Here is a 12,232-nt window from a genome sequence, read left to right as displayed (position 1 = left end):
TAGTTACCTCACCCTGTAAAAGTTTGACAAAGATAGAAACAGTGAACACTTGCATCCTGGAGGGGGAGCCTAAGCCAGGTTCTGTGGGGTTGGTGAGTGGTAACTGGAGCGTGGCTAACAGCCCAGCAAGCTGCAACTCTGGTGAGTTACTGCCCTTCTCAACCCGCCCCCCCCAACCCAGGCGCCTTTTACCACTGACTTCCAGTCCCAAGTGCTTTTTTTTTCTTTTGTTTTTTGAGGTAAGGTCTCCCTAAATTGCTGAGACTAGCCTTAAATTGATCATTCCACTTAAGCCTCCCAAGACGCTGGGATTACAGGCATGCATAACTGCCAGGCTTGTCTACGGTTTTTAAAGGATGAAGTCTTCAATGGGGAAATCTGGGGTAACCTGGTACGCCCAAAATCCTGACTTGGGGCAACAAATGGCTGGCGTTTGGGTCCTCTTCCCCCTGGCGCAACGCGTGCCACGCTGCTGCTCCAGACCCGGGTGTATCCTGTGCACCGCTTCCTTCCGCGGGGGATGATGGGAACGCAGCGCATTACTGGGAGAAAGGCGGGGAAGGGGCGGCAGGCACTGCAGTGGGCCAGCCATGGAGCCGAGCTTGGCGGCGGCGGGGCAGGGGCGACAAGGTAACGGTCCCCACAGCTATAGCAGTGGTCCGCCGCCGGGATACTTCCCCACACCCCTTGTGGTGCATTGGTACCTGACACACGCCCTGCAACCTCCCTACCCCCATCCCCGGCGCGGCTGCGGTTGCTTATCCAGCCGGGCTTTCCACCCTCTAACCGCCCTCCTTTCCCTCCAGATCCTCTCTGACCGCGTCACACCATGCCCCTCAGCCTCTTTCGGCGCTTTCTCCTTGCCACCCTGCTGCTGGTGATCGTCTGGACCCTCTTTGGGCCCTCAGGGGTGGGGGAGGAGCTACTGAGCCTCTCGCTAGCATCCCTGCTCCCAGCCCCCGCCTTGCCGGGGCCGCCCCTGGCCCTGCCCCGCCTCTTGATCCCCAACCAGGAGGCTTGCAGTGGGCCCGGCGCCCCTCCCTTCTTGCTAATCCTGGTGTGCACAGCCCCGGAGAACCTGAACCAGAGAAATGCCATTAGGGCCTCGTGGGGCGGACTGCGTGAGGCCCAAGGATTGAGGGTGCAGACACTCTTTCTGCTGGGAGAGCCCAATGAGCAGCATCCCAACAGTGGTGCCCAGAAGAATGATCTGGCATGGGAGTCAGCAGCCCAAGGGGACATCTTGCAGGCCGCTTTCCAGGATTCCTACCGCAACTTGACCCTCAAGACCCTCAGTGGGCTGAACTGGGTCAACAAACACTGCCCCATGGCCCGATACGTCCTAAAGACAGACGATGATGTTTATGTCAACGTCCCTGAGCTGGTGTCAGAACTGATCCTGAGAGGGGGTCCTGGGGAGCAATGGGAAAGGGGTGTGGAGCCCCCGAGATCAGCTGATGCTGTAAACAAAGAGCCAGAAAGCCAGGCAGTGGGGAGTCAGGCAGTGCCACTTCTGTACCTAGGCCGGGTACATTGGAGGGTGAAACCTTCTCGGACACCCGGGGACCGGCACAGAGTGTCAGAAGAGCAGTGGCCTCCCACCTGGGGCCCCTTTCCACCCTATGCTTCTGGCACAGGGTATGTGCTGTCAGTTTCTGCTGTGCAGCTCATTCTGAAGGTGGCCAGTCGGACACCCCCCCTGCCACTGGAGGATGTCTTTGTGGGGGTAAGTGCACGACGAGGAGGCCTTGCCCCAACCCACTGTGTGAAGCTGGCTGGTGCCACCCACTATCCTCTGGACCGGTGCTGCTACGGGAAATTCCTGCTGACGTCCCACAAATTGGATCCCTGGAAGATGCAGGAAGCCTGGAAGTTGGTGAGCGGACTGGATGGGGAAAGGACTACACCCTTTTGCTCCTGGCTCCAGAGAGTCCTAGGCATCCTGCGGTGTCGGATGATGGCCTGGAGGCATAGCTGAGTGTGTGGGGCCATGAGGGGACTGAGGAACTGTGGGTCCAGCCAGCACCCTCTTTCCCAGGCCCTAAGCAGGAGCCCTAGTTGGCTGCAGCTAATTAGTTTCCTCATACCCGACCCTCAGTCTGTCACCAAAGATCGTGATCCAGACTAAATGTAGGGGCTTGGTCTGCCAGCCCCAAAAATGATCACCAAGGAGAGAGGGAAAATGTTGGTAATTCCCTCCAGCCAGAGCAGGAGAGGCACAAGAGCCCGCCAATAAACTTGTCTCTCCAACTGTTCAAATGTATTGTGTCTTCACCAGGACTGACTTCCAGAACAAAAACCTGGAGAGCTAAGAGGCTCTAAGCCTCCTGGATAAGGACATTCTTAGGGCCAAGGGAGAAAGAGGATAGCCCCTCTGGGGAGGAAAGCCCCTAATAGGCAAGGCAAAAGCCACAGCATTCATAAGGTATAGGACAGGGATGGAGGCAGGACACTGACCCCTGAGCCTAGAACAGTCCCACTCTGGACAAGGAAGAGGGAAGTAGGTGCACAGGAAGATCCAGACCCATGTAAAAAACGTCCCACCTTCTTTAATACTTAACCACCCAAGGAGCCTGGTGTCCAACACCAGTAGGGAAAGAGGGCACACTGTCACCTTATTCTAGGGAACAGTCATTTCCATCAGGTGATCCCACGTCACCCTGAAGCCTGGCTCAACGCACAAATCTATCCAGGGCAGATGGCCGGCTCCCCTTGGGCTTGGCCTTCTCTTGCTTCTGCTGCTTCTGCTGCTGTTCAATGTTCTGCTTGACTTTGTCCTGGGAACAAGAGATGGGTTGGAGCGCGACTGGGGATATAGCTCAGTTGGTAGACTGAGGCCATGGATTCAATCCCCAGCACCACCAAAAAGGAAAAAAGAGAAGGGGGGTAAAGGACACAGGGCCAGGTGAGCAGTGGTGGACTGACAAAGCCCAAGGTACATGCACGAGGTGGGTACAGCCAGAGAGAAATCTGGACCCCTCCAACGCTATTACCCTGTGCTCCTTGTCCATGACCTTCCTCTTCCTCTTCACCAGGCTCGCTGTGGAGCTGCGGCCCTTCTGTTTTGGCTTTGGCTGGAAGGCAGCCTTGGCCTCAGGGTCATATCCCTGAGGAAGGAAACAGAAGCAAAATCAGCAATAGCCTCAGACTCAGGGAACTGGCAGCATCCACCATTTCTGGGGATAGGCCTGTGCTGGGGAGAGGAAGTGGGGATGAGGAAGGGCCTGGGCACTCAGGGGCCACTCCATACCAGCCTCTCTATCCGTTCCTTCTTTTCTTGCTCCAAAGTGATGATATCAACCGCTGCCAGGGCTCGGGGGTCCAGACAAATGAGCTCTGCAGGTACCTGGGGGTGTCACAGGTGGACAGGAATGGGTAAGGGGTCTTTGACACTTAAAGGGACAAAAGCCAGAGAGACTACTCTTCCCAAGACCTCTGGTCCAAAAGCACCAGGGAGGTCCTTACCCCAGCCTCAAGCCACATGGGGGACACCTGCCCCAGCAAGGAGCAGCTTACCTTGTCTAGCAGGGCCTTCACCTCCCACTCCTGGCGCTGCTTCCGGCTCCTGTATGGGTTGCTCTCCAGGCCATCAAAGTTGGGCTCGGCAGCCCCTGGAGGGAGGAGCATGGAGCCATTTATCTCCAACCCAACTTAGTCCCTTGCCTCTCCCCTGGCTGTCTCAGGGCCACCCAAACTTTCATCCAGAATTCATTCACTAAATGCCCCATGCCCTGGCACACTTACCAGGCACTAGCATGCTGGTAATGCCTCCACTGTGCCCCACCCCCAGCACATCTTCAAAGGGGCAGAACTGAAGACCATGCACATGGCCAGAGAGCCGGTGGGTGAGGTATGACTTTTCCAGGGAGGGTGGGCTGGCTTTGCACTGCCCTGCCCATATGTTAACGACGTCACCCATTCCTGCAGACAGCAGTCCCCGCTGGGAAAAGGCCAGGTGTCCTGCTCCCTGTGGCAGGGTTCGAGCACTCAGAGGCTGGAATGTCCCTCTCAAATCAAAGATCTTTAGCTGATGATCCAGGCCAGAAGTAGCCATGTACCTGAGGGAGATGGAGAACGAATTTATCTGTTGGTATGGGTTTACTAAGGCCTGTGGTCAAGTCCAAGTGTCAGATCTGGAAAAGATGGTAGTAACCACTAATATCACATTAAACACTCCATTATGCTTCACACAACTTTGTACTATTTTCCTTTTATAGCTGAAAAAAGCTCAGAGAAAGGCAATCTGGGTTAGTGAATGGTCGGAGTTGGAGGTCAAGTAAGGCCCATTTCTTTTGTGTCTGCTCTCCTTGTACTAACACCAAACTGCCCTTTCAGGACACATGGATCTAATGACAACAAATGCCAGTATGCACTTAAATGTGGTGTCCCACTGCATAGAGGGCAGTAGAGCAGCTCAGCAAGGGGAAAGAGCATCTGCAGTGGTCAGGGAAGGCTTCCTGGGAAAGGAAGAATTAGCTAGGCTGTGCTAAATAATTCTCAAGAAAGCACAAGAAACAGAACAAATCCAGATACACCAGCACCAGAGTATGCACACAATGAGATGGAAGCAGAGGTTTGTCTTCAGGATTTATGGAAATACAAGGGAGGAAGGGAAAGAGGGAGAAAAGAAAGGGTAGAAAGGAATAAGGTGAGGGAAACCAGGAAGGGATGAACTGTAGGGTTTCCTTAAAGTCAGATTGAAGACCGTAAATCATTATCCCAACATTTATCTAGCAGTGCCAGATCACAAGGTGAAGACCACATGGATTTGAGAAAACCCACTCAGAAAGTAGTGAAGAGCTATGCTAAAGGGCCCTGCCCACCACCTTGCTTTCCCAGCAAGGCTGGTGATCAAGTCCTCCCAAGGAATCATGCACTCCATAAGTTGTTTACTTTCAAAGGTTGGAATTTTCATGTTCATTCTGTTTCTCAAACAGGGAGGCTGAAGGGAGTTCAGCCAGACCAGGGACATATGTTTGCCAATGGACCAAAGAAATTCTTTTTGGCCTTGGCTGTGAACCCAGGAAAAGGGGACTGAAGGTTTCCTATGAGCAGACTTGCCTTGCGATGGAGCCCAATAGAAGCCCAGCTAGACACTTCTGACAACAGGAGCAAAAGACCATTAGTGCAAACCAGGAATGACCAAGGGCTCCTGGGACACAGGGCACGCCCTGAGTGAACTAACAATTCAACTCAGGAGCATATATGCAGGCTCACCACCACCACATACCCATTTATGGGACTCCTGGGTAAACACCAGCCAGATGGGAGTTTAGGCTACTACTATACTACTACACTTACAAAAAGCAGTTCAGCCTTCAGAAGCCAAGCCAATCCTAATACAAGCTTCCAGAAAGCCTCTTGTAGAAAAGGTCAGCTTCACCTTTGGAGCTATGAGGCTTATCTGAAGAGCTCCTGAGGGGAATCAAAGATAAGCAGTGATGTCCCTAAGATCAAGGAGGACCAGAGTTGTTCAGCACCAAGGTGCTAACTAAAATCCAGGCCTCAGTGAACTAAGTGATCAAGCTCTTGGCAAAGGAGTGGGTGGCCTAGACAGCTCAGGGACAGCAAGTCACAGGTTAGGCCCAGTGGCCCACAAATGGCAGAAAACCTCAGAAAGGCCCCCTCACTCTCCAGAGCTAGTTTGGCATAGACAGGGAATGAAATGGGCAAAACCAAATCACACTAGTCCACAACAGAAAATTATGGCAGCCAAAGGTGTCGGAAAATCCTGAAGGCTTTCTTAAGTTGGTGACCACTGGGCTTTACCTTTTCCCATGCATTTGCTTACTGATTTCTTTTAAAACAACTTAAAAGTAAAGCTATATACTCTGTATTTAATGCAGCAATGTAAAAGGATAACAGCCTGTAGGAAACATCATTCTGACCACAATACCTGACAGGAAGACTACAAACTGGCTATACTGCTCATGCCCACAGGAGACCACAGTATAGAGAGAGAAAAACACCCGAGGAGAGCCCTGAGAAAAATCCATTAGGACTTCGGAGGTGGTCATGAGTACCACCAAAGTGATGCCACCAAAGCAAATATCAGAGCCCGGGCACCCAGAAAGCACTCAGTAAATAGTGCTTTTGATTTCTTATAATATAGATTGCTGAAGAACTTGGGGGCTGTGTACCTAGCTGCAGGAGTCAAAGAAGTCAAATTTTGGGTGACAACACAAAAATCCTGGGCAAATGGGAGAAGGAACTTTGGGAGTCAGGTGACAATTAAGTGACATATTCAGTGATGGACACATTAAATCCGGTAAGAGAAGGCAATTGAATAGAAACAAAATGCATCACCTGGTCAATCATTAATAAACTACAGCCACCTGTTGTTTTTGTTGTTGTTGTTTACATAAAATGCAACCATTTGGCAGGTGCAATGACTCATCCCTGTAACCTCAGAAGCCCAGCAGAGTCCAGCCCACAACATGTCCTGTGAATGCCTAACCAAGTGAAAGGAATTAAAAGGAAAATACAGATCAGATAGAACAGTGATCGTTTTCATTGGGGTAGAGGGGAGCAGGAATTAAACTCAGGGGCATTCGACCACTGAGCCACATCCCCAGCCTTATTTTGTATTTTATTTAGAGACAGGGTCTCACTGAGTTGCTTAGCACCTCACTTTTTTGCTAAGGGCTGGCTTTGAACTCGCAATATTCCTGCCTCCGCCTCCTGAGCTACTATGAATTACAAGCATATGCTACCACATCTAGCAACAGTGACCACCTTTGATGATGTTAAGCCCGGCACTCCTTATTTGCTAGGCACTGTGCTAAACTTTATGTGTCTAAAGTCTACACCAGCTTTATGAAGTCTTTAAACTAGGGCTCAGCACACTGTCACCCATGGGGCAGATCTGGCTCACCATCTATTTCTATACAAGTCATATGCTAGGAACAGGATTTACATTTTTCAGTGGATGAAGAAATCAAAAGAATATTTTGAGACATGAAAATTTTATGAAATTCAAATCTCTGTATCCACAAATAAAGTTTTATTGCAGCCAAGACCATTTACTTCAGCATAGCTACTTTCATACTATAACACCAGTCAGGGGGTGCTATACATAACATCTTTTTGTCCATTTTTTTTTTGGGTGGTGCTGGGGATTGAATCTAAGGCCTTGTGCATGCAGAGGAAGCACTCTACAACTGAGCTATATCCCCAGCCTGCATCTTTTTCATTTTTTAAAAATATGCCGAGAATCGAACCCAGTGCTTCACACATGCTAGCAAGTGCTCTACCACTGAGCCACAACCCCAACCCTGTTCATAGCATCCTACTGATTTGCACTGCTGCTCTGTAAACTACAAGTCTCAGTGACACAGTTATAATTCATGGCCTTTGGGCACCTTGCATACATCTATCTCATCACATACCTGTGTGAAAAGATAAATTAGTAGATGAACATTTGTGGTCAAATTTGATGACTTGGAACCAATCTTGAACCTCAATTAAGCAAATATTATCCTCAAAATAAGCAAATATTATCCTCAATTCTTCCCATATAATAGACTTGTAATACAAGAATACCATATTCAGAGCTGGGGATGTAGCTCAATGGAAGAGTATTTGCTAGCATTCATGAGGCCCTGCACCACAAAAAAAAAAAAAAAAAATACCATATTTAATTATTGTATTTTTAAATTTCACTGCTTAGAAATTTGTGATAACTATTTTCTCCTCATTAATTATTTAAACAATATCTTTTATTTTAGCTCTTAGTGAAGCAAAACCTAAAATATTTACTACCTAGCTTATTAAAGGAAAAGTTTATTGACCCTGGGCCACACTCACATTCCCACTCTTAGGATCAGTAAACTGTGGCACACAGAAGTACTGTTGTGTGCTCACATTTACATGTCTGGTCAGTAGCAAATCCAGGATGTCTAGCCAGGCAGCCTGAGTCTGTGAAACTAAAGGCATAATGCCTTCCATACTCTTCTGCCCAGCTGTGACTTCTGTTATAGTTTAGAATGTGAGGTGTCCTCCAATAAGCTCAATTCCTGCATTGAATGTTCAGAGGTGAAATTAATGCAGAAGAAAGGGTTAAAATGAATAGGCAGGAAACTTGGGCTCCTTCAAGGAGGGAGAGAAAATACAGACACAAGTCAGGCCTCATCAAGGTCAGGCTGATTCCTGTTTAGGCAGAAAAAACTGATAGTGGGACATCTGCTGTCTGGTATCTGCACCCCATCAAAAAAGAGACATCGTAACTTGACTGGACCAAAGGGCATGTGAAGAGTTCATGGACACAGTGCCTTACCCAGGAGTGGGTAGGGGACTAGCTCTTTGAACCCTGTAGAGCTATGTAAACCCCTAGACAATAACCACTCTTTGGTATCTCTCTCAGGACCCCATCCCTTTGGGAACTCTGCTTTCTGTTATTCTAATAAATGCTATTACTTTGCTCTCATCCTTGTGGGTGGATTTCATTCTTTGAATTCACCAAAGAACTCAATTCTATGCTCTGTGCTACAAAATAATTAGATTGTGAGAGATGTGACCTGATCAGTCATCCTAATTTGAATGGACTAACTGGTTGTTAACTATAGGTAGTAGGTTGTGGCTAGAGGGAGTAAGTCACTGCGTGCCTTTGGGGTTCTATTTTTTCCCTGGCTCTCGCTTCTCTCTGTTTCCCATCTGCCAGGAGGTGAACAGTTTTCTTCCACAACATCCTTCTGCCATGATGTCCTACATCACATCACCTCAGGTCCAGAGTGATGGAATTGGCCAACCATGGACTGAGACCTCTTAAACCATAAGCCAAAATAAAACTTTCCCTTCTCTAAGTTGTTCTTTTCAGATATTTTGGTCATAGAAATGAAAAACTGACTGACACAATCCCTAACACCTCATCCCTAAATAAGTGACTTACGTGCCTGTAGAATCCACAGCTACAGCCCGGACCCCACCACGATGACAGAGAATCTTTGCCAGTGGCTCCTTTACAGCTGGACTCCATAAAGACACAGTACCTAGAAGTAAGAAAAGACCTAGAATTATTAATACAAACCTAACCCTGAAGTTATTAAACTTGGGGAAAATGGGGACTCAAAGACAAGAGAGAAAAATAAAAAGGATAACTTTAAAGAACTCATTAAAGTATTTTTTTAAAAAGCAGGTCAGGATGGTCAGAAAATCAAAGTTAAGCCAAGAGCTGGGTGCAGTGGCATGCACCTATAGTCCCAGCTATTCAGGAAGCAGAGGCAGGAGAATGACTTGAGCCCAGGAGTTGGAGAACAGCCCAGGCAACACAGTGATACCCTGTCTGAAAAACCAAGTTAAGTCAGAACTGACCATTGCCATGTCCAAGATGGATGACAGCATTGTAAGGGTTCTGAGCCATGACACTGAGTCGTCCAGCCCGAGCATTCAGAGCTGCCACAATCTTCCCTACTGACACGTCCAGGTAGGTCAGAAACCCTGTCTCTGACTGAGAGAGAAAAAGAATGAATGAGTGAGTTTTGACTGCCCATGTCTCCCTTAGAGAATGATCTTCCCAAGGGCTGCCACCTGGTTGGTCCCTATGCTCTGCAGCCACTCACAGCTGTAGCCAGAAGGAAATGGAAGGGCAGGAACTCAAGCCGGGTTACTCGGTCACAGCGGCGAATGCAGTGGAGCTCAATGCCCTGGTTGTCATAGATGTGGAGCCAGCGATTTTGAGCAACAGCAAGCAATGTTTCAGAATGAAGAAACCTGAGGGGACAGAGGAGTAGTCAATGAGGAATGGGATCAGGGGCTATCATTCAATCAGAAATGGGTTGTCTCACCCCCACTGACCACCAACAGCAAGGACACTAACCGGATATCTTGCACTGCCTCCATGACATTGATCTCACACATGAGTTTCTTTGTCACCCAATCAAGGGTAGCCACATGACCCCGACGTCCTCCAAAAGCCATGTGTCTGTTAGAGATGAAGGAAAGGTAAGGCATTAATGCAGGAAAACACCCTGATTCAGATAATTTAAGATGTGCCTCACACAAGCTCCTCCTTTTCAAGTGAGAAGAAATATGTTATGACAAATGTGCACACTCCTCATGAATAACCCATTCATACATATATAGCTGAAGAGGGCACAGGTGGTATAGCTAAGTAAACACATCCACATCTTAATTCAAGAGTCACTGGAGGCCAGGCACAGTGGCACACAACTGTAATCCCAGCGGCTCAGGAAGCTACGGCAAGAGGATCCCAAATTCAAAGCCAGCCCTAGAAACGGCGAGGCGCTAAGAAACTCAGTGAGACCCTGTCTCTAAATAAAATACAAAATAGGGCTGGGGATGCGGCTCAGTGGTTGAGTGTCCCTGAGTTCAATCCTTGGTACTCAAAAAAAAAAGAGTCACTAGAGCCTAAGAGTATAGAGTATGGTTCAGTGGCACAGCATGGGCTAGACATGTATGAGGCCCTGGGTTCAATCCCCAGAAACAAACACACACGCACAAACACCAGTGACTGGAATTCAGTCTCACCTCCCAGTTCGAGAGTAGTTAAGTCTATAGGGTCCAAACTGTCGCAGATTCAAGTCAAAGTGCTGAAAAAGGAAAAGAGTAGAAAAAATATAACCAGAGTCTGGGGTTGTAACTCAGTGATCAAGTGCTTGTTCAGCATATGCAAGGCCCCGGGTTTAATCCCAAGCACCATACACACACAAGAAAATCAAGAAAAAAAAAATCAGCTCCCCTGGGTAATTTCCTCTGCCAAGTCACCATTCCTCTCTTTTCCTGCACCATCAATCAACCCACTGGCCCCTTTCCCTCCACAAGCTCACCTTGGCTGCACTTGCAATATCCACAGCCTCCACAATATCAGCCTGGCGTATCTTTGCTGTGTCTTCCCCATCCTCCCCTTCCAGAAACCTGAAAGTAATGATTACAACTGCAGCAAAGCTTCCTAATATTAGATGGGTATAACAACATAAAAATGAGGAATGAAGCCCATTGTGGTGATGCATGCCTATACTCCCAGCAAGTGGACAGGCTGAAGCAGAAGAATCTAAAGTTCACAGCCAACTTCAGCAACTTAGCAAGGCCCTAAGCAACTTAGGGAGATCCTGTCTCAAAAAATAAAATAAAATGAAATAAAATAAAAAGGATTGGGGACATAGCTCAGTTGTAGAGCTTCAAAGGACTCAATCCCCAGTACAAAACACACACACACACACAGTCAAAGAAGAGTTCTGTAAAGCAGTTGCTGGGGAAGCTCAGGTTGGGGTCCACTCACCCAGGTTCCTCAGCAAGCAGCAGCTGAGAACGAGCAGCTTTGACACTTGTCTCTTCTTCCTCTGCTTCAGCCACCTCAAGTTTGCTTCGAGTTTTGGACTTCAAACGTGTTAACTATAACGTTGATGGGAAGGAACAGGTAAAGAACCAAAGAATATACAGGTTCACGGGAGACCCAGTCCAGCCAGCCTCCACCCAACTCACAGAGACACTCCCAGTCTCAATCCTTCCCCACTGTCTACTGTCCTCACCTTTTTGGATTTGTCAATACGACAGAACTTCCGGGCTACTTCCACCGGGACGGGGGCGGGGCCTGGAAATGGGTCCTGGGCCTGGGATGGGAATGAGGCAATAAGCGTACAGGCCCTGTTTGACCCCATACCTCTCACTCTCAAAGCATAAATGACCTGTCCTGCCACCCTATCAGGTCCTAGGCTCACCCCGGACAAGCTCCGCTGGGGCTCCGGCTTCTTTCGCTTTGGGGGCTTCTTTGGAACCTGAGGCTTCTTGGAGATCCGAGACTTCTTGGAGATGGGAGTGTTCTTTGGCTTCTGGAGGCGGTGCTCCCCATTTCTCTTCTTTTTACCAGGGGGCCCCGGAGAGGCCCCCGCAGCGGTGTGAGCAGTCTCTTCCTCCCAGTATCGCCGCGTTTTCTACGGGCAGATCAGAAGGCCTGATATTCCTCAGCCCAAGCCCTGACTCCCGACCCCGCAGCAAATAACTTATTTTCCCACTCAGGGAGATCTCTACCTTCCTCTTGGCCTGAAGTTTGTCCTTCTTGAGTGGGACGTCCCTGCCCGGCCTGGGGGCTGTCTCCATCTCGCCCACCCGAACAACAATCCACGTGCAAAACTCTCGGCAGTCCCACAGTCAGCTTGAGACTTCCGGAAGTCCTTTTCTCTTCATCCAATCAGCGCCGGTCACATCTGAAGCCTCTTGGCGCCATCTTGAGTGAGGGCACGCTCTCCTTTGAGGGGCGGAGCAGGTTCTTCCTAAG

At 49.0% G+C, this 12,232-nt stretch overlaps 2 protein-coding genes across 3 annotated transcripts; one reads left to right on the top strand and one right to left on the bottom strand.

The window, feature by feature from the left end:
• Nucleotides 1-105: 105 nt before the first annotated feature.
• B3galt4 (beta-1,3-galactosyltransferase 4) lies at nt 106-2,263 on the top strand. 2 transcript variants are annotated; one of them, XM_046464411.2, is made up of 2 exons: nt 106-141; nt 807-2,263. In XM_046464411.2, exon 2 carries the CDS (start codon nt 830-832, stop codon nt 1,976-1,978), a length of 1,149 nt encoding a protein of 382 aa, XP_046320367.1. In that variant the 5' UTR covers nt 106-141; nt 807-829; the 3' UTR covers nt 1,979-2,263. The 2 variants fall into 2 exon arrangements, with proteins under 2 accessions (XP_046320367.1, XP_046320366.1); XM_046464410.2 differs by lacking the exon at nt 106-141 and adding an exon at nt 508-630.
• Nucleotides 2,264-2,529: 266 nt separating this feature from the next.
• Nucleotides 2,530-12,140, bottom strand: Wdr46 (WD repeat domain 46). The gene is made up of 15 exons (XM_046464409.2): nt 11,986-12,140; nt 11,676-11,888; nt 11,487-11,567; nt 11,237-11,349; nt 10,785-10,872; nt 10,486-10,547; nt 9,815-9,919; nt 9,558-9,708; nt 9,310-9,445; nt 8,888-8,987; nt 3,745-4,058; nt 3,517-3,611; nt 3,251-3,346; nt 2,994-3,107; nt 2,530-2,777 (listed from the first exon to the last, which is right to left on the bottom strand). Exons 1-15 carry the CDS (start codon nt 12,052-12,054, stop codon nt 2,673-2,675), a joined length of 1,842 nt encoding a protein of 613 aa, XP_046320365.1. The 5' UTR covers nt 12,055-12,140; the 3' UTR covers nt 2,530-2,672.
• Between the last annotated feature and the right edge of the window lie 92 nt (nt 12,141-12,232).

The sequence above is a fragment of the Marmota monax genome, unplaced genomic scaffold (assembly GCF_021218885.2).
Source record: "Marmota monax isolate L192 unplaced genomic scaffold, Marmota_monax_Labrador192_F-V1.1 WCK01_AAM20220418_F8-fsc00211, whole genome shotgun sequence".
Taxonomy (NCBI): domain Eukaryota; kingdom Metazoa; phylum Chordata; class Mammalia; order Rodentia; family Sciuridae; genus Marmota; species Marmota monax.
Note: the sequence above shows the minus strand (reverse complement) of the source record. Positions and strands in the feature narration are given on the sequence as shown.